At 41.0% G+C, this 22,787-nt stretch overlaps 1 protein-coding gene across 1 annotated transcript in view; it reads left to right on the forward strand.

The window, feature by feature from the left end:
• The first annotated feature begins 7,935 nt into the window (after window positions 1-7,935).
• The window catches only part of GRID1 (glutamate ionotropic receptor delta type subunit 1), a 592,171-nt gene continuing 577,319 nt past the window's right edge, over window positions 7,936-22,787 (forward strand). Inside the window, exon 1 of the mRNA XM_057421472.1 lies at window positions 7,936-8,026. Coding sequence (XP_057277455.1) covers window positions 7,963-8,026 — 64 coding nt within the window. The 5' untranslated portion in view covers window positions 7,936-7,962. The remainder of the gene's footprint in view (window positions 8,027-22,787) is intronic.

Below are 22,787 nucleotides of genomic sequence, written 5' to 3' on the forward strand. Positions count from 1 at the left end.
AATACTGAGAACTTAGGGCAGAATACTGACCTTAGCTGGATCTTGCTAAGTTTGGCAGTACACAGTGTAACATCCGCAGATGCGATGGCAGGCTCCAGAACAACACTGGCATAGGCTGCCATGTGCTTTCCTTGGAAGCTGCTTTACTCTCCTCTGCTGAATGCAGTTGAAAATTTTAGTACACAGCAGAGAAATCTTTGTTGTCTTCTCTCTTTTCCCATCTCATTTCAACAACACTACAGAAGATTTTACAAGAAGTTCTTGTTGCACAGAAGTACCTGAGGGTTGTTCTTCAGCATCAGAAAGAAACTTGTATTCTATTATATTTTTTTTTTCTAGGGGTGTGGGGGGAATAATCATCCTGATCTACTGAAAAGACTCTTTAAAATGACTGCTGTTTCAGGATGCTAAGGTTTGTTTCCATCAGTCTAAGGTCCAGGCTGCTTTGTGGCAGTTGGTTTATGGCCCACCTTTCCAGTGCTGGTTCTACAATAAAACTAAGGAGACATCAAGTTATCAATTCTGAATTTCCATATTACAGTAAGGACCAGCACTGACTGGTCTACGCTTAGTACCATGTAGTAATAGTAGAAAAGAGGTGCTTTACTCAGAAGTGAACTTGTCAGCTGTGATGTCCAATTTTAAGAGCAGATACTAGAGTATAAAGCCAGTTGTTCAAGATGCTGAGAAAAGTATGAAACCCATAATCTCTTGCTGTCAGTATTACAGAATGACCATCATAAGCCTCAAACTGCAAAGAAACGAAACACAGGGTTTTTGCTCTTTTTACTATAATGAGAGAACCAGGAAGCCCAGGAACATTCACAACCCAGCTTTGAATGCAGCTTTCCAAAACAAGCTCTTCAAGATCCTGAGCTCAAGAGTGACAAGTATTCCTCTAGCAGGTTTCTTGCTGACTCCTTTATCTCTGCAGAAATACAGTAACTGTTGGAGGCATGTTGTGACTCTGCCTCCTCTGATCTCCTATGATCTCCTATGCTGCTGGCAATAGCTCTGAGGAAGTCTCTTACCAAGTTTATGTGGCTCCCCAGAGAAACTGGTTGTTGAAGCACATCTGAAGTCCTGTCTCTGTGATGCTCTGCCCCATGGCAGTCTGGGGCATCTGAGATCTGCCCTGCTATGCATGTAGGAGCAGAGCAAGTAAGTGTGTGTGCACTTGGCTCCTGAATGCCTCATTTCTGCAAGAAATGTAAATACAGCTGGAACTTTATATGGGGTTACAGCACAAGAGAGCAGAGGAGTTCCTTGCTACCCAAGCTGTCATACTGTTTTATGCTGCACTGGCTGAGAACCACCCATACTGCTGCATAACAGGCACTGTAATCTGGTCAGACTGCAGAGCTGTTCAAATCTGAGCATACAGACTGTTAGTAATAATGTGGGATTTGCGATGGGAATATGAGGTCTTATGAATGGCAAGTGGAAAAAAGCTGTTAAATTGTATCCTGCATACAGTTAAATGTATTATGAACTGTGAGGAAAGCCAGCACACCTGCTGGAGTTCACTCTGTGAAAGAGATCATGTATACAGGATGTCTTTAGTTGGCTTCCTTGCAGCATTTCTACTTAAACACAAGATTTATTATAGAGAAACTTCACTGCCAGTGTTCTGGCAGACACACAATGCTCTGGTTTCTTACTGTCTGCCACTATTTGCAAAGGATTTGAAGACAGCATATTGATTACAAATGGACTTCTTGGAAACTTGGTAGAGGGAAAAGTGTTAAGGAGGTGCCAGTGTCAAAGCATGAACTGTATAGGTTCATGAAAAGATGTGATTATCAATGACTACGAGGCTCAAGTGGTGTAGACCAAGAGCCATAAAGCAACAAATGGCTGTGGCAGTTGGAACTAAGGAAAGACTGACCACAAGCCTTCAAAAGAGCTTCAGAAATAGTTCTACTAACCACAGGCTAGTAAGTTTAACTTCATTCCAGAAGAAACTGCTAGAAGTTATACACTATAATAAAACACAGGCTGCTGATGAGGTACTTGGTTAAATACTGGGGGGAACCAGCTGCTGTAATATCAAGAGAAACTGTAAGTAAGGATTGCTCTTTAAACTCCAAAGGAGCTTATAAGTAAGCAGACAGGTATGACACAGTTAATGTAAAACCATGCTTGAAAGGAACCATAAAACCATGGCTGAAAGGAACTCACCAGAACATCCAGCCCAGATTTGTGCTCAAAATGAGATGGGTTACCACCCTAGTTTGTCTAGCCAGGTCTTCAAAACCTGGAGGTTTCACAGTCTCTAAGTAATCCACACCAGTGCTGCACTGCTCTCCTAGTAGGAAAAAAAAAAAGTGTTCTTGTCTAATTAATGTATTTTTTTTTTTTAATTAAAGTTTTCAGCAAAGCCTCCTCAAGACCCTAAGCTGTATGTAGAAAAGTCCTCTATTGGACTGATAACCTTTAATCCAAGGGCTTGAAAAAGAAGAGCTGAGGAGGAATAACAATCCCATCCCTCCAGGAAAGGACACTGCTGAGTTACCAAGGATATGGGTCAAGTGCTGTGCTGTTGCATGGGGTCATGATTGACTGGACAAGAGGAGTGTGGCAGGTGGGGAGGGAGATGCACTGCAGGTGTTTGGCACTCTGGGGGTATTTGGTTATTCATGATAGTCAAATACAAAGCCAAAAGCAAAGAGCTGTGGAGGCTTTAAAAAATGATGGTATGATAAAAATCCCAATGAAACTCATGACTGATAAATGTAAAGTAATGCATGTGAGGAAAAATATGCCTACATCATGTTAGACTACAAATTAACTGTTGCCATCAAAAGAAAAAAAAAAGAAAAATCAGACTCTTCCATTTCAGCAGGGGGCAAAAAGAAACTTTAACATATTAGGAAAAAAACAGAAGAAAATTGGAACCATCTTCATATCGTGATGTTGCCTTGTTTTAAATACAACATGAATTTTAGGCAGATACAAAAGCCAGTCTCGTTATTTTTCTTCTGCTTTATACCCTGAATAACCAGCAATATGGAATAGTCAGAAGAGGTTAAACAGCCCAGAATTCTTCAGCTTGAAGAAGTAATAATGACTGAAGGGATCTGACTGGGAACAACAAACTCAAATATCATATGAAAAACATAAATATGAAATGACCGTTTCTCCCAGAGCTCTCTCTCCTTCACTCCTACAAGAAGGAGCCCAGTGCAATTACCTGCAAGAGGAAGTACCTTTCAACACAGCACAGAATTCAGCCACAGAACTAACTGCCCCACAGTGCCAGGGTTCTTCACTCTGAACATTTTGCTACTAAGCATTAGCCTTCACATACCAGGCAGCTAAAATTCACAGCAATGCATGAGGGAGTAGTGGCAGGTCTCTCTGATGTCTAAAACAACTGGTCTCTCCTTTCAAATTTTGTATCCTTAACTGCGTGATTATTCTGTGGCAGCACATACGCTCTGCAGTGTGTACCTGCAACTGGAGCAGCTTTACTCGGAGCCTAATTCCTCAGCTACCTAGCGATGCCCCAGACACCACTATGCATCAGGATTAGCTGTGCTTAAAGAGTCATGTCCCTGGCTGACAATCCTAGACTGGCCAGACCCTGGCTCTTTGTTTCCACCCCTACCACCAAAGCACTTCCGTTCCTACAGAAGGATTTCCTAGCATCTGCTTGGATGACAGCATGAGTCTATTCCCCTTTTTTCCATGAGGGGAATTTGTATATATTTACTAGAGCTCACGATTTATCCCCTTCCTGCTTCTCTTCTGGCTCTAACTTCCGTTCACGTCCCTGCTTTCTCTCAGCCTCTACATGCCTACTAACCCCCCATAAATAATCTGTATTCTTTTCAAAAATAATCTGCTACACTCGGACTGCATTTCCAAAACTACTAAACAAATACTTCAGCCATTCAGACATGCCACGGCAGCAGGTCTTGCTCACATTTTGACCTGGAGTAGAGTTCCAGCTTCTGATGACTGGAGATGGATTCCATTCAGTGGAAATACATATCCCCTTGAGCTGTTCAGGTCACATGAAACCAGGCTGGCAAGAAACTGCCTTAGCCAGTCTTTCTGTTGCTCATGGTTTGGCACATTACACAAGCCTTTTGGGAGAGCTCAGCTCTCCCAAAAATACTGTTCTCCCTGTGGCTTCTGTAGAGTTGACAGTGAGGGAGCTCTGAGATGGCTGTCCAGTCACAGAGATCAGTGAGAGGGCAGCCAGAGCTGCAGGCACGCTTCCATGCACCCTATGAAATGCTGGTCTTGAGGCTCAGGCATTCTATGCTGAGAATAGCAATTCATGTCCCCATGAAGTGGCAACGCTGGGCTCAACCCCTGCACTGCCACACACCACTTGTTCTGACTCCATCCAAGAATACGTGAGGGCTTTAGCACAATTAGGAAAAGACAGCCTTTGAACAGGACTCCCTAAACTTGATTGCATATGGAAGTGACATGAATCCTGAGAGCAGCTTGCAGAAATGTATACTGCTCTGGTGTAAGTCCAGCTCTGTGTTAATTATTAAGTAGTAGTATTTTTAGTCAGCATTTGAAATAGATTCCACATGATGAAACCTTGTTCCCATGAAAGTTCATCACAGTGTCAAGTATTTAATTAATTTTAATCTTTATTTTAAAGTTGTTACTGCAATTAGTAGAAATGTTTGTAAAAGCCTCTTTGATTCCTTTCCTGTCCCCTCCCCACTGGGAAGGCTAAACAATCACATGAGTTTTGGCCATGCTTTCTAACATCACAGAGTACTAAGTTTGCCCAGGATATAAATCCATAGAAGAGGAGAGGCAGGAATTGCTGGAGGTTCTTTAAAAGAAAGGTAAACATGTCTTAAACAACTAATCTGTTATTGTCAATGTGCTGTTTAAAACAAGTAAAAAAAAATAATAATAATTGCAATACCTGCAATCTTTCCTACCAAAAAAAAAATATATATATATATCCTGAAACAGCTGGGAGCTCTTAGTATCATTTGCCTAAATTCATAGACTAATTTACATGTAAGAGCACATTACCATGACAACTTTCAGATCTTGCTAAATTCTCTTCTTAATACTTTTTTTTTCTTCTCTGTACGTTCTCCAAGAAAAGTGATCTGTAATCTGGAACCTCCTCCACACACAAGGACCTTCATCCTGCGTCTCTAAGTGCACTTTGAGTGCTACTGTTGCAATGAAGAGTAAGCTTAAAGCATGTTACCCTCAAAATCTTGCTTATAGGGAGGAAGCAAACAATTTATAGAAAGCCAAGAATTTATTGTTAGTATAACTGAAGTCTTAAGTCTAATCTAAAACTATTATTCCAGATCTAATTATTACAGAAAAAGAAAAACCACTTCTATACAGAATGAATTGCAATAAAAATAATGGTACACCTGAAATTGTTATACTCACGCTTCCTAGCTCTTTACCCTTTCCTGGTGGTGTGCTCCCTCTGCCATTACTTCTCAGGTTGGTGGCTTCAGTGCGGTGGTGGGGGTGCTAAGGCTGGTCACCAGCACATAGGGTCTTTTGCTGGCAGGAGTATGATACTGACGATTGCATCTTTCTCTCTCCAGGATCCACTTGGGGTCTTTATGTTTGCCAACAGGCTTTCATACCTTGCTGTTTCATTGCTGGTTTGCAACTTTACATGATATCCAACTTTACCGTAAGTGATGTATCTTGCATATGCTAGTAATGTGTTCTTTGTTCTGTTCTTCCATAAAAAGGTGGTTTGCTGTAACTCTACATCTGTATTTCTTTTTAATGGAAAACAGCTGTTCATTTGTTTATACCTGTGGGGTCTCCAGTGGCATGCCTGTGCCTCATCTGTCGTCATCTTGTGCCTGTCCTCCTCCCCATGAAATCCTGTGTCTCCACCTCTGGAGGCCTCTGCTGTTCATCCCAGGCCTTTATTTCTCCACACTACATCCTTATGTTGGTTCTAAGTATCTCATTCTGCACAAAACAACTACTTGTTACTCCTGTCTGTACAGAACCACAGTGGTACCATACTTGGATAAGCAAAAGTAAAACCAAATCATCTGTAACCATGTGGTCAGGATTAAAAATGCTATTACAGCTAAGCCAAGTTAAAAGAAAACTTGCAGGCAGGTCAGCAAACGTTCAGCCAAAGCAAGCCTGGCATGACTGAGTGCTGAGGCCTTGAAAAGTTAGCGCAAAGCACGTGGCCTGTTACTAACAATGGCAATATCTGATAGAGGGCTACAGGCAGCCGTAATGTCAGCAGGAAGCAGTAAGCGCAGTAATGCATGCTGCTGTGTCGTGTTACAGCTGCAGTTACGGCAGTGCCTGCTCTGCTGACAAAAATAAGGCTTTAAGGTGCACAGCAGCAACATCTGGGATCTTAATTACTGTTCATTCAATAGGAGAACCCAGCCTAGCGTTACAAGCTCGGCCCAAGTTGGCTGGGCAGATGCTTGAGTGGAAAAATAGCTTACTGGTGAGATCAGCCTGTTCAACCCAGGGAAGTGAGAAGAGCAGCTCATTATTAAAATAGAAGGCAAAATGAGGCAATTCCTCTGCCTGTCAAATAACCAGCTAAATCTCAAGAGTCTTCGGTTCACATGCTTTGTTACATTTGGTTACTTCTGTCCTGTGAGAGTAAATTCTTGGTAGAGGAAAGGCTGCTTTCACAAGCTTTTAAAAATTAATACTATTTAGAGAACATTCTTTGTTTTCATAAAAAGGTGTTGAAACAGCCCGAGTTTCAGACAGATTTTTAAATAATCTTTTGCATATTTTCAGGAACAATGCCTCGTTTCACTGGAAGTACAATGAGCACAGGTATCTCTCAGTTGCTACAGATGAGCTTCTAGTGTGTAAACAGGGAAGGGAAGCAGCAGTACCTAGTGTGCCTCCAGACAAAGGGACTGGGATTGAAGTGGAGTTTAGCAGTCGGTGTTTTTTTCTTGGCCAGAGGCCTCCCAAATGACTTTGACCAAGTGTCTTTTTGAAGTCCCCCACCGTGGGGCCCTCCACAAAGCTCATCCAAATTAATGAAAGGCAGGCTGCACCAATTAAAACGTCATTAAACCTGCAGAATAGATGCTAAGCCCATGTTTTAGTTTAATTCACAAATGGGATTGAGTAAAGCGTCTACCGGCTCTCCCTGACCCAAATCCCCAAAGGCTCGCTGTTTGCTCACGAGTTGTGAGCTCAAACGTCTCCGCAATCCTGCTCCTAGGCCAGGCCGTACCATGAGGCCGCCTGCGCCCCTGCTGCAGCGATCGGGCGGCAGCCTGCCTCTCACCGCTGCCTGCAAGCAGCCCGCAGGCGCTGGTCCGCCCCCTTTACTGCCTGAGCCCAGGCATGCTGCCCGGCCGCGCCATCGCCACAGCGGCACCAGGCCTTCCCCCATGGAGGCGGAGCTGGGGGCCGGAGGGACAGCCGGCAGCGGGGAGCGCAGAGCCTTCACCCCCGTTTCCCACGGGGCGGCTGCCGTCTGCCAGGCCCCGCTGCAGCCGTTTTGCCTGCGCCGAGTGCCAGTGAACTCCGGCTCCCGCCGCCCGTGCCGTGCCGCCCCTTGGCGGCCTTCGCCCTTCCAAGGCCAGGGGCGGCAGCCCGGCTGACGCGTCCCCGGAGTTGCTGCTGCCGCCCGGCGGTGGCGGGTGGTTCTTGTGGCGGAGGGTGGGGGGTGCTCAGCGCTGGCTGGAACCCTTCTCCCCCCGCCCCGCAGTGCTCAGTCGAGAGCAGTACCTAAGGAAGGGATGGAGGGAACCCGGATAACTCGTCAGGGACAGATGAAAGGAAACGTGTGGGGGACATTCGTTCAGTTTAGGTCAGTTTCTCACTGCTGCTCCCCTGGGTGCGGCGCTGAGAGTTTGGGGGGTGGGTGGTTACCTTGTAGCCTGATGTGACACGGGAGCCGTGGGGGGTCCTCAGCACATCAGGAATTGCAGCCACCCTCATCCCAAAAGCCGTTCTGGATGGCTCCCCTTGGAGTTCCTCCGGCAGACCATGCTGCCGCTAGAGTGTGAAAATCGAGATGCACCAAATGCCTCAGATATCCATGTGCCCCAAGGTGAGCGCCAAACGCTTGCAGGGTCGGAGGCTGTGGCGGCCATGCCACACAGATGCTTATTGATGGGCAGCCCTGCGCTATGACAGCATAGCGTCAAAGCCCATCAACAGCTCTCAGGGCTGTGCTGTGCCTGCAGCCCTATGTGAGCTCTTGCTCCCCAGCGGCAGCAGGGCAGTGGGAGCTGCAGGCTTCCAGAAGGTTCTTCAGGCAGGTGAGCTGGCAGGGTCCTTGCTGGCCCCCTGCCAGTACTGGTGTTTGCAGGGGCTGGGACAGTAGTTTCTTTCTGTGGGTTGTGGTGAGAGGTGACAGTCAAACACCAGCAAACAAGAAGAAAGGGACTTTGCACTAACGTGCTTGTGCACCCTGCCAAGACCTGTGGCCATTCCCCTGAGGAGGGCCTTGTGGTCAGCACTGCAAGCTAGGCTTACCTTGTGGCCTGAAAGGCTTAAGGAAGTCCAGCGGTTCCACTACTTTTATTTGCTTTTATCTGCTCTTAGTAACTGTCACAGGGTGACATGCTGGAGTTTTAACTAACTACTGAAGTGATTTCTTTAAAGGTCAGAACTCCTGATAAAATTCTGCAGGTAAAAGAGGTGTTTTTTTCTTGTGAGCTACTAATGACCTAGCCACTCCTCTGCTGCTCTCTTGGGCTGTGTTTGCAGCATGCTAGCCGCAGCTGATCAATTTCCTGTGGAAATCTTCTCCTTCATGCTAAATAGTGATTTGTTGAAACTGGGGGAAAATAATTGTGAACTCTGCATTGTCTGATGTTGATTAAAAAAAATATTTTAATATATCTGATGTCTCTAATTTCACTAATATTTACAGGAATATATTTAGTTATTTTACTCTTCAGTTTGGGAATTTGCTTTTTTCTTTTTCCTCAAGAGACCAGACAAAATGAGTAAAACACATTTCTAAGTGTTAACATCCATATCCAGTATCTCCCCCATGGCAACGGTGTTTGATGCCACACAGTTTGCTTCTCCCCACCATGCACTACACAGCCCTTTCATCTCAGTCACTGTCCTGTATGCCACCTCGTGATCTGTTTTCATTCTATGCAAAGTGTGAGGCTGAGATTTATGTGCATACAGAAATAGCCCATGGTAGGACCAGTAGGACTGTGAAAAAGCTAGATGTGGAAAGTTGAGCGTGAACAATGCTGATGGTTTGCTGTATGGTGGAAGTTGCTGTAGTTTGCTGTAGATATATAGATGGTGCTGATGTGAAACAGGTTGGATTTTTTGAGTGACTGATGTTGAAGGCTCATTTCTGTAACAAATAGAAAAGAACTTGTGTGGTCATTTTGGGCATAATTGGCTACACATAGTAGACAGTTACACATTGCTTGGGAGCTTATCAACAACTGGATCCTTGTTTAATGACATGATCCGTTTGTTTGCACTTACTTCAGTATTGAATGCTGTTCCTGTAGGTGTGAATGCTGTTTGAAAGGACATAAGCATCAAACTGCAAACTAAACATGAAATAGACCCTGGGCCCCATGGATGCACCAAGGCTGAGGAAGGCAGGGTCTTCACGATGAAAACAATGAAATGAAGGTTGAAATGCTACTGTTTGGGCCTTTAAAAGGATTTTTCATCCCATGTGTGCAAATACCAATTAGTTGTGCAAAGCCCAATTAGTAAGCAGCTTTGACTAGTGATCAGCATGCTTATACCATTAAATATCTTCACATAAAACAGGAAATGGCCTAATTTAACACTGCAGAAACTAAGCAGATAATGGCTGGAGCTTAAACAATTAATAAGAAGCAGGAGACAGAAGATACTACTTGGAAAGAAAACATGCTCTGTAATGTAGAAGTGACTGCTGAAATGCATATACAGTGAAGACTTGGATACTTTTTTTCTGGGCAGCATTTTGTCACAATCCCATTGCATTGCAGGTTTAAGATTCCAGTGGAACTTAGACTAACACAGAGGGATCACTCCGGTAAATATACTCCTTACCCAGTTTTGGAAGCTTAGGAAGTTTTTGACTTCTTATGGAATTTCACTGCTGAAATGACTTTCTATGTTTAGATAACAATTTGGAATACATACAGATTGTTTTGTGGGTTTGGTTTTGTTTGTCTGTTTATTTGTTAGCTTTTTTTTTTTCTGATCCAGTCCATTACGCAGGGAATGAAAAGGGCTGTAAGTGGTTCCTTGCTAAAATCCAGGCATGCAGTTTCTATTTTAAAGCTCAAGTGTGTGTTTTTATGCTACAATACTGCTGACTTTGCTCTAGCTATACATAATTCCTTGCCCTTTGTCCAAGACATTTTTAACTCCACTGTACTGTTTTAAAGAAAACTGAATTAGAAAAGACACATGCTTCTAATTCAGTCTCTTTTTTTTTTTTTTTAAACCTCAATGGAGATGGAAATTGAAGTTGCTCTTGAGGGAAGTGTAGTAGATGGACCAGAACTACTTAATACCAGAGTCATTATTCATGCTGCACATTTCTTATCATAGAAGTACAAATTGTACTGTTCAATGCTTTTTTTTTTTTTACACCATTTAGAACACAGATTCGATCTCTTCAGTTTGGAAAAAGAACTTGGTGTCTTCACTGTACAGAATCTTCAAGCGAAAGCTGACTTCTCTAAGAACAATGAGGTAAACATTAGCTTGATAGCAATAATTAAAAGTGGAGGATTTGTTTCTACTGAGTCACTTCTTTTCTTATCCTATGTGTTTCTGGGTAATAAACCAGTTTGTTACTGACTTTTTATATGTACTCACAAGTATAGGAAGGCCTGTGAGTACGCTGCATTTGGGAAATTCAGCTGCACCTGAGCCAAGTTCCTAATGATCATGGGCCATCCCAGTTGCTGTTAACTTTAGGTAGACCCTGCCCAGTGGCAGGTCCTCAATAGCCTAGTGAATTCAGTAGGAGTTTCTCTTCTAGTGAAAATTATGAAGGTAAAAAAAAGAAAGGAGGAGTTTGTCCTCCTGTGGATCCATGTCTGCTAATTGTACTGCTTCCAATTGTTGATCATTGCTCCTTAGCTATACTTTCTTGCCTTCACAGCTTGTTATCCACTGACAGCCAGCAGTGCAGTCCCTGTGCAACTCTAGTTCTGCTTCAGAAAAAAATGGCAGACTCACTGTGACCTCAGCAAGGCCAACAGCTTTTGTCAAATCTGCCCATCATAGATAAGATGCTGGATTTGTGCTCTTTTCCCTATTTTTAACTCACATACTTATGCTGTCAAAATGTTGTTGTGTAAACCAAGCTGCAGTGTGTTTGCAAAATTAGTGCTTATGTGGCTGGTCTAACACTTCCTTCTAATTACAGTTTGCATATTTGCAGCAGGTGGCTGAGCTGCAGGAGGTGGTAAGACAGCTAGGTAACATTAGGGAGGCTGAGAGGGTGTTAGCTGATTCCAAACGCAGTCTGCAATGGACCCACAGCCTCTGGTCAAACAGAGGGAAGTTACTGAGAAGTATTTGCAAACACCCATCTCCTTTAGCATAAACATGGTGTGGCCTACTGTTTACAGCACAGTTCACTGCCTGTGCGCGTGGGCTCAGGGCTGGGCCACTCCTTGCTAGCTCAGGTAGCTTATCACCTTCCCCTACAGACCTGGTGGATGTTCCCTAATGAGGACAATCTTTTGTAACAAGAATGGAGGTGGTGCAGATGTATTTTTGTATGTCTCTCCTACTTTTCATTTCTTGTCTCTGAATTACCAGCTCCAGTGCATAAACAAGTGATTGTTTTCATAGGGAAAACAAGATACAGAAATTATGCTAAATGAACCAGCTCTTGGTAACCTCTTTCTTTGGAGCAGACATTGCAAGACTAATTGGCAAAGAAGCATGAAGCAGAGCTGGCTTGGCAGGGAGCCCCATAATGCCTTGCACCATGGCCTTTTCTTCCTTGCTTGGAAAAAACCATGGTAACTCACATCCACAGCCTTGAAATTAATCCTATTAGACACTCTTCTGGAAAAAAAAAAAACAAAAATTAACCACCATCCCCCCAAAAAACCTTTATCCAACACAAGAGGCATACAGGTGTGCACTTTGATTAATCCAATATGAACATATTATAAAGACACACCCCTCCCATCATGCCTCATATTTCCATATGCGCTTGAATAGAAATGAGCTCAAGACTGTTGGGGGCTTCTACTGTTCCAACTGTTTTGAGGGTCGACAGAGCACTGGAATAGGTTGTCCAGAAGGGTTGAGGAGTCTCCCTCTTTGGAGACATTAGAAACCCACATGGACATGTTCCTGTGTAACCCGCTCTAAGTGGCCCTGCTTTGGTAGGGGGGTTGGAGTGGAGGATTTGTAGAGGTCCCTTCCAACCCTAACAGCTCTGTAATTCTGTGATATGAACCCATTAATCATATTGAGCTGAATTATCTCAAGGACAAAATTTCTGTAAATGCCATGGGAGCTGGTGGCTTAATAAAGGAGAGAACCCAATGGGTTCTCTGACAGATGGCAATACTGACAGAGTTTAGGTTGTCTGTTCTCTTTGGCATCAGCCAACTGTACAGGCAGCATGGGCTTAGTCCTGCATTGGCTGTCTCTTCATGTGGAGTTATGACAAAAACAGATGGAGCTGCTGCTGCTGTGAGTAAGGATAGTGGTGGTGGTTAGACAATCACCTGTAGGGAAACAACATGTTGTTGATCCCGCTATTTGTGTTGTCTCAAAGGGAGCAATAACCAGTACTGAGATACTTGATTTGAGAACTTGAAATCAGCCATGCTAACAACTTGCAGATTTTCACTGTCTAACTCTCCAGCACAGAGCCTTTGGAAATTTTAGTGTGTTTTTCCCCAATTAATTTGTTTTGTCTGTTCCATATGGCTCTTGTATAAATAAGTCTTCTGTGTTTTCATTTAAAAAACAAAAGCAAAACAAAAAATAGAGTAATATAAGTGAAACAAGCACCTTTGAAACATACTCCTAAGTTAGTGAAACCCCTGCAACAGGAGAAAACACTAAAAATTAAAAGGAAAATAATCATATTAGGAGGGGCAATGTTGCTTCAGTATTATTGCACTGAATATTAATAGTGAGACTTGCAGAACCTATGTGTCATTGAAAAATAACTTTTTTTTAAAGTCAGAATTGTAGTATAGACAGATTCCACATTTGCAATAAAATAGGAAAAAATTTCAAGTTGAGGAAAAGGATCACAGACCCTGCAATATGTGGAAGGTTCTCTGGTTGCAGAAGAACGGAGGTTGTTTTACTTTATGTATTCAGCAGAAGTTATAAGAAGTGGTAAGTGGATGTATCTGCTGGATTTCAGTCCATCCTCGTTAGCTCTGTCACGTTACAGTCTCAGAAACGTAAGGCTTAGGAGGAGGCCGTGTTTGTATTTCCTATTGCCCTCTACAGGGTCTCAGGAGTAAAACACCAGCTCAAAAACATGGAAATATATTGTATTAAATGTATTAACAGCAAATTGCACACTACAAAGAAGAAAGATGAAAAGATGTTAATAAGTGTTATTTACCTCTGAACAATACACTGCTGCCTTTCTATGGATAAGCTGGAAAATCGCATGTGCAACTTTCTGATTTAAAGAGCTTTAAAATAAGCACAAAATTCCACAGTGATCCTTGCTACCTTCTGTTATTACTGGATGTGTTGCAAACCCAGTGATACTCTGTGTTTTGTGACTGGAACAAACTCAGATTCCCCCCCAAAAATAGAGTTCTTGTTTTCACAACGTTGCCATTTGAATCTACACAATTTTCGGGGAAATAAGCATATTCCTATTTGTCAAACAGTGCTTTTTAGTGTGAATTTAACTCCACTTCTGAAGAGCCAATAGCATTTGAATGCATTCCAAATTCCACTGCAATTCACGCTTAGAAGCTTAGGCTGGAAATCTGCAGAATAGCTTTGGGTTACATGAAAACAAATATTACAGTGCTGAACAGGAATCCCTTCAAATCTGTTGGAGACTTTTTCTATTCAATTCCATAGATCTTCAGTCTGACCATTATTTGCTCTCTCTTTGAACAAAAAGTTTCAGGGAACTACTTGCACATTCACATTTGTGTAGTGTTCAATATGTCTCTGCTGTGCAGTTGTAAAGGTAGGCCATGACTCAGCTTTGCCTCAGCATTCTCACAGAGTGGATCTTTTTCCCAGTACAGGTAGGGCTGATATTACTTACACCAGTTTCTGTTACAACAGTATCTGTTTAGAGGTTTATAGCTCAAATAAGACATTTGGTCTGAAATTTTTCATAATGGTGAGGAATGATGCTTCATATCGGGGAAAACTCTTTTAGTCTGTACACACCTTTGAATGAATTTTGAATTATCCAAATGCTGGAGTTTATACATGTTTCAGCAAAGACTGGCTAGAGCTTAGCAGCTAAAATTTATACCCACATCAAGACTCAGTTTGTCAAGTAGCTAGTGAGCAATAAATTCACTCCATCTCCTTTTGCATTAATGTCCTGTGTAATCAGGCCCTGAATCTGCTGTAAATCATGTTGCTTATGAAAAGAGAGGTCAGAAAATTAAAGTGTATTAGGAAAATAAACGAATTGTGATGAAATGTTATATGTCTATTGGCACAGGACTTTTTTTGCTAGCTATTGTTACAGCATCAGAAGAACATTGAAAATCAACACTGAAATCAGACCTGATTTCTACCTGTATGTTCTTTTATGTTTTGGGCTTGAATAATATCTGTTCATTTTCAAAATGAAAATTTTGAATATTCATTTCAAATGAAAAATTTCATTCAAAATTTTGAATTTTCATTTCAAAATGAAAATTGGGTGGTTGATGATTTTCTCATTGCAGTTTTCTTTTCTCACATGGATAAGTAATTAAATTTGTATGTGCTTGTTTTTAAATCTCTCTTAGCAACTTTGCATTATTTCTTGTGTTTTGACAAAAGCTACTCTTGGCATAGGGAAAAAAGGGACTAGTACCCATCAAAATAATGGTATCTATCATATTTTATCATTAAGAGAACAGGCTGATAAGATCTGTCAGTCTTATACCAGATGGTTACGTAGATAAATTGCTGTTGACCTTTTAGCACGTTCAGTGATCCATCCTTGTTTTAGGGAAATAGGTAGGTGTAATTTCTCCTTCAAGAAAGATTTATGGTCATGTAGACGAAGGGCAGGGAAAATGTGAACCAGTCTGCTGCTATTTATTCTTTGGCCAGTTTCAATCCTTAGACCACTCTATATTGGCTTCATTATACATCCTACAGCCAGATGTTCATCATAGGATTTATTTTTCCATTGCAGCCTTCCTGAAACTGTGATAATGAGTTTATTTTATTACCTTAATATTTTCAGAACACACAAGAACTTGCAAGTGTGTAATTCAGGCTGATTTCACAGCAGTGATTAAATTTGCAATTGTGTTTTAGAAGACAGGATCATGAGGTGTTTTTGTACTGTAGAAAGTAAATCTGTGACACAAATCTTCATTTCCATATCATAACTGTATTGAGAGTGACATTGGAGGTACCATTTAAATCCAAGTAGTCTATAATGCTGAATTTCAAACCCTAGATGTCGTCTATTATGTCAGGCTCCTAGCATTACTTTAAGTATGCTGTGGTAAATTAACCTGTAGGTTGAATTCCTGGATCTACCCCAGTTTTGTATTTTTTTGACTTTTAATAGTGAAACTATCTATAGCTGCTAAAGTGTTATTTCTATGGAAGAAGTAACTCTCCAAGTTCTGTTACATTTTGTTCCTTTTATTGGCACACTAGTCACTGAAGCTAGCATATAGAGAGAGCCATACTTGGCTCATGCACTCATCTGTAATCAGGAAGATAATGAGGTACCTTCAAATGCTTTTCTTTCTTTACTGCTCTTACAAGATGGAAGTTGATCGATAGAGAATTCTATAGCAAGCCGAGCTGGTTTTGTAATTATAATGACTACCAGTTGAATCAGGTAAAATTAATTCACTCCAATTGCTTATGTATTGTGATTATTTCTAAGAATTCTGCTTCACAAAATGTCTCTTCACATGAATACAATTTAAAGGAAATATCACACAGCATTTTGTAGTATAAAATGGGTTTCTTTTGCATGTGGGTGACAGCTGAATGCCATAATGAAACATTCAATAATTGCCCACAACTGGGGAAACCCTGGTGGTCCCACTGGGATCAATTACAAAGTTCGGGTCATTTGCAGATGAATGGCTGAGTAAGTAGTTAATTGGGCATGTGCACTAATAGTAAGAGACCTCTGTCTCTTATAGGTGAGTGAGGGCATATAGTAGGCCTTGTCCCACTTGAATAGTTCTTCCATTAAAATGACGGTACTACCAATTAGACTCCTCTAAGGTTGTTTTCTCTTACGTCAATATCCATTGTGTTTCCCTTGTCTTTAATGACCTTACAATTGATCTGCTCTGTCTTTGATCATGGCCAGCTGACTGGGGCGGGGGAGTCCGCGTTTAACTGCAGTCGGTTACTTGTTGGGTTTGCTTGCTGATAATTTCCTTAGATTTATTGTTACTAATTTCTATAGATTTATTTTAAGTTAGAAAATCAGAAACAGAGTGCAATGTCAAACCTCTACCAGAAATTAGGAGAAAAATGGGAAAAAAAATGAAGTTGAGTTCATATGAGCTATAAAAGGCAACATACAAATTGTGACCCTAGGTAAGTAGCAATTTAATTTTTAAAAAGCTCCTCAACAGAAGTTGCCATTTTAGGTTTTGTATTATTTTTGATGCTGCCAGGTTAATTTGTTTCCCGGACTCTCAGAGGTGCTGAATTAGTTCTGTCTAGCCTACAGAAAATTTAGACAAAGTTATTAATCTGATCATCCATGTAATCACTCCAAAAGGTAGATAATGATGTGGGTATTCAATGTGTATTTGTGGTGATTCACTTTGCAATTATAACCTGCTTAGGCTAAGGTATTGGAATATTTGTTTATCTTGCAAGCTTTTGTCATCTTTGCTTCTTTCACCTACCATTCTAACTGACATAGGGCATAATAATTCTTGAATAAAAAAAATCTTAAATTTTTACTCTTAAAAACTAACTTTAAGTTTGCATATTGTTTATTGCCTAAAATGTTATGGGAGATACTCAATGGGAGTTGTTTGCAATAGCTGAATAGCTTGCTGAGTTGTGACTTTCTAGGCTTGAATGACTGTTGCTTCAGCAGGTGTATTTCTGTAACACATTTTTAAATTTTAACCCTTTGAGTTAAATTAATAATTTGGATAGTTCATTTGATGTTTTTCTAATAAGTGACTTCCAAACATTCACAAATATGCAGACTATGCTGGAGGATGATGCTTTGTTGAAGAAAACCAGTTATGTCTTAAGGGGATGGGGGGCAGAATTTTAATTCTTAAAGACCTTGTCATGAGCCAGTCTAACTGAGTTCAGTGAGTCTGGGCTAAACTATGTCAATCAATTTAATTTTTAAACTTGAGACACAAAGGAATGAAGGCTTCTTCATATTCCACACTGGGAACACTGTGTGGATGATCCCACTTGAGGTCTTTCAGGTTTTCAAAACCACCACACCAGGTCACCATTTTGCCTTGTGAGCTGATGCAGCAGCTTTACTTGGTAAGCACTGTAATGTAGGAAAGCTGAGAGGTAAATACAATGATTTGGTCTTTTCTGATCTTTTATGATTCACCTCACCTGCCTCCTCTGTATTACTACTATGAAATGCTCAGCAGAGCTGAGTAACACAGTGTGTTCAGTAGGGTAAATTTGATCTGAAATGCTGCCCCGCTGTGTGTCAGGGAATAAATTGAATGTGGCTAATACTGTCTTCCAAACAGTTCACAGTTCCCTCTGATTTATGAGTGGAGATTTAAAACTATCCAGTGAAACATTTCTCCCATGCACTCTTGGCTTCTCTGATCCTTCAGAGTCACTTTGCTGAATTCTAATATACTTACGTATGAGCTGGGGCAGCATAAGATGCATAAACATTCTGTTGTGAGTGCTTATGATTACCTTACAGAAGACAAAGTATTTTATGCGTATTCTCCAGAGTTCCTTAAAATGGGCTGATTAGGAAATATGCATGCTTGTAAGCCAGTTCAGTAGAACAATTGTGAAATAAAAACACAATAGAACACAAGGCAGACTTGTAGGACTGGGGCTTTAGGGTTTTCAAAAGCATCTAGAGTATTTTGGAAAACAAATCCCATTGAGAGTCAAAGGGATTTGACTCTTCAGCCATTTTGAAAAACGTTCTCCTAAATGAATAAATAGAAGGAAACTACAACAAATCAGTATATTCATTCCCAGAGAAACAAAGCAAGTTCAGGAAATATATAGACTTCACACAACAGCAGGCAAAGCAACCTGAAAATTTGCAGATGATGGAAGAAAAAAAAAAATTACTCCCAAGGTTTTTTTATTTGTTTGTTTTGGTTTTTGGGGGGTTTTCTAGTACATATTTTTGCTATTTGTATTTTTACAAATACCTATCCTAACCAGTGGCTAAAGGTTGGATTGATCCTAGGTGTAACTGCTGTGACTTCAGAGTTTCAAATTTTACTCCTGGTGTTTTAGGAAAATAGATTTGGGGCTGGCTGGAGTATATAAATCTCTGTTATCCTGCAGTGGATGTTGTCTCCTTTACTGCTGCCTTTCATTTAAAGACTATATAACACTGTGTTATATCCAGAACAACCATATAAATTAAGTACTCGGGAAGATGATGTTTGCATAGGCTGGTGTTTGCCTGCAAGTAGAATATAACTCAGATCATTTGTAGTCTGATAAGTATGTACCTTAAATCCAAGTGTATAGGCTGAAGCCGGAAAGCCCAATGCAATAACAGTTCACAGTATGCACCAGCTACATTTATAAGACATACTTTCTGCTGAGATGATGTTTCTATTACTGTGTTCAGTGCTGAAGAAATGGTATGCTCATCACTGTGAGTTCAGATGCTAACAGCAGTGTAGGTATGGACATCCTTCCTTTATATATAGTTACTACAGCTGGTAATTCTTCCCCAGTGCAGATGGGTAAACCAATGGAAGTATATTGTACATGTTCTTGGATTATTTTAAAAACAAACCAGACATTTTTGATTGTTTTTATTCCAAGAACTCTCTGAAGAAAACCTGAGATTTGAAGAAGTATCTTGTTTCCTCTTTACATGCTTTCTGAACCTGTACAATGTAATTACTTCACATGTTCAAATTTTGTCTCAAATCCAAGGGGTTTCATTTATTTTTCAATAAAGGGCAAGATTTCTAATGGATAAGTAGATGTGAAATATGGAAAAAACTGTCATTCTCTCTTCATAGACTGGTGAAAGGCAATGTTTGGACTTATTTTTTGCTATCTGCACAAACATGTCCTCATAACTGTTGCGGTAAATAACCACAACATGTGGATGGTGGTTAGTTTTGTTGGAAGCAAGTCCAGTCAAATACTAAGAATATATAGGTCTCCAGGGTATTATTTTTTTGCATGGGTGTGATGTGGCAGCATAGGAGATCAAAAAACTGATCATCATGACAGCTATTAGCAAAATTTGAGGCATATTTTGTGGTCTTCTCTCTTAGTAGTGTTTGAATTATTTCTGCTATCTTTTGATAGAAAGAGGGATTATTTTCTCTAGCACTCTGATACATTCATAAATATTTAGATCATTTAATAGAAAAATAAATAAGCACACACTCCAATTAAATTAAATTAGACACCCTCCCCCCGGCAGTCCCTGAATCCTAAACATCTACAGAGCCAGATGAAGAAATACCATAAAGCAGAAGACAGGTCCTTCCACCCTTCCAGTCAGTAAGCTAGGAAAAGATACATCATATGGAACAGACCACTCATTTTAACAACAACAACAAAAAGAAAAGGAATATTTTTTGTAAATTTAAAGTATCCTATTCCTTACTTCCAGAATAAATAATAGAATAGATTCCAAGGCCAGCATATCTAGCAGTGTGCTGAATGGGGAGCTCTGACACTGCACAGCCCTCCCACACTGAAGAATAAAAGACAGTGACAGAGATGGAACAGAGTTACTTGTTATGTACTTGTTGGTACTTTCCCAGGCATTTACTGCTGAAAAAGCTATCCACCTCCTTCTGAATTTTAAGACAGGGTACCTGGCTGTAAAACATGAAACAAAATAGGGCAACTGCTGTCAGAGACCAGTGATAATGGGAAGAAAGGTATTTTTTTATACAAATCATAAGAGGAGAAGGAGAAGGAACTTTTAACTCTTAAAATGGGGAAATTGTAGCAAGGCAGTGAAGTTCTCTAAGGCAAGTTGTAGTTACTTTCGCCTGGAACTGGGATATTCTGAGGCCTGGAGTTTGTAGAAGGTTTGTAGGAATTGCAGGAATTGCAACAAGAAAAATGGGGAAAAAGACAGAGGTGTAAATGCATCATATCACCTATATGAGGAAGAAAGCTGAGAAAAGATGAATTTTTTTCATGAAAGAGGGACTAGGACTGGACTGATGACTTTCAGTCTGTTTGGCTCAAAGGGCTAATTTCAGTTTGAGTGAATAAGGGACGAGAGGGAAGGCATGATGCCTTGGTTTGAGTGGTTGGTTATGAAAGTGAAGAGACAACAGGAACAGAGATAGTTGGGAAAAGTTAGTTCCTGTTTTGCAGTCTATGAGCTTCCCTTGTGACTGGGAGAAAAAACATAGTAGTTCCTGTGCTAACTCAGAAGATGGGATTTGTAGTTTGGGAAAAATGAAAACTGATCAAAAAAACTGATTAAAGCCACAGGACTGAGCCACTTGACTGTCACAGAAACTCACTCTGTATGTGCTCCACAATCTTTATTCTATCTAAACTTTCACAATGCAAGAAAAAAAGTTTCTTTAGGACCTGCAGAAGTATAAGTCTGCGAAGTTTTAGTTTTCTACACTAAGACACTTAACAAGGGAAAGAAGACCAAGGGAAATGACTGATTTTTACAGTACTGGGGACAGATAGGTTGAGGAGCAAAATTCTGAATGTGCATGTGGCTGCCTAATTCCAGTGTAATATGAATTTAAAATACAGCTTTTCACGAAAGAGATGGACAACTTTGCATATGTGAGAGGGAAAGGCTTAAAAATGTGTTCTGGACAATTGGTAGCACTGTATCTTGAAATGAACTGTTTATGAATGTGATAGAGACAGCAGAGGCATTAGCAGCACAAACCACCCTGCCTACATCTACCAGTATGCCCTTACATTGCTGTAGAAAGTGACAACCTGCCTGGAGGCATGATAGCAGGGAGTATCCAGTTCACTCTGCCGCTGGCAGCTTGTCTGAGACTGCCAGAAAGATGCTAACTAGTGCCAGCTGCTAGTTCTGAGAGGCTCTTCAGATCAGGCACCCTACAGCCAACATAAGGGGACTGCTTTACTTTCACAGTAGTAGTTGACAGTATATTTTCATTCATGTAGAGGGGATAAAAGTCCATTAGTTATGCCAATAAAAAAGGGTGCAAGGAGTTACTTGTCTAAAATTCAAAAGGAAGATTATCTGAATTACTGTCTGATAATGGAGGCACACTGAATTAAAGACAAAGGTACATGCCTGTGTATGTCAGACCTTTGACTTTCTAATCCTGCCCAATTGCTGCAGTCAAGATCGTAGAGATTATTTTTGTGAGCTGTTGCTCAGTAAAAAGCAAAACAGATCAACCATAGTTTGTGGAATTAGATCAGCCCTGTCCTGAGGCATCAAGCACAAACTACAAAGCTTCTGGCAAAAATAGAGGAAATATAACCAGCCTGTCCTCCTTAAATCTAAGTGAGGAAAGTGCATCTGATGTAACCATAAAATAAGAAGTGACTTGTTTTAAAAGGAAAAAGGCACCAATCTGTCATTCTGGAGCTATGCTGGGATTTTTGTTGAGGTGGGGGTTTTTTGTTGTTTGGTTGGTTTGGTTTGGTTTTTGTTTTGCTTGGTTGTTGGTTTTGTTTGTTTATTGTTTTTTTTCAGTGCAAATTTGCTGTAGGGGTCACAGTGGTCAGGGATAGAGAAAGACTACTGAGTCCATTCCCCTGTGCTCATGGACATAATCCCTTGATGCAAATACATGGTTTATTATGCTTGCAATGTACTTGCTATGGGAATCAGACCTCTAGTAATATCATCCCTGAAGCTCTGGAGGAATAATGCTTCTTCTCTTTACAAGTGTGCTGTGTACGGTTGTGCACCGATGCTGTACACTGATAAAAGGAGTAGACCATGGAAGTAAACACAGAGCAGTAGGAAAGGCCATTTGAAAGAAACCATGAGTGTTCAAGGTGTCTGCAGGCATTAAGTGCTTTTCAGATAGGTCAGTATTTGATGAGAAAACTGAGATATGTTGGCTTGGGACATGCTTAAATTCCTCCAGTAGATCTTGAATTTCAGATCCCATCCTAGTGCACTTCAGCCTAGAGGGGAAAGCTGTGTTGAATGCCACAGAAAGAAGTGTGAGCAGAAGGTAAAAAATTCTGCTGCTATTGGAATCTCCATCAAATAGCTCAGTAAAAGACCAAAAGACGAGTAGCCCAGACTGAGTGCAGGGAAGCAACTTACAGGGCTGGGTAGCTTTATTGTATTTATTATGGAATATAATTCAGTAAAACCTTTGCTGAGTTCTCTGTCCTCCTTTCTTTTCTATGGGATGTGGCTTTTGGTCTACAGCTTAGCTGCTAACAGCAGAGTTGGAAACGCAGCCATGTTGAACACTTCTCTGCTTTTATCTGTTCCAGAATTTCCTTCCTCCTCCCCCTACTCTGGGCTTTTGCAGCTGTGACTGCCACATCTGTACCAGTAG

This window comes from Pezoporus wallicus, unplaced genomic scaffold (genome assembly GCF_028554395.1).
Source record: "Pezoporus wallicus isolate ANWC-B61680 ecotype Strahan unplaced genomic scaffold, APGP_CSIRO_Pwel_v1 contig_4816, whole genome shotgun sequence".
NCBI lineage: Eukaryota > Metazoa > Chordata > Aves > Psittaciformes > Psittacidae > Pezoporus > Pezoporus wallicus.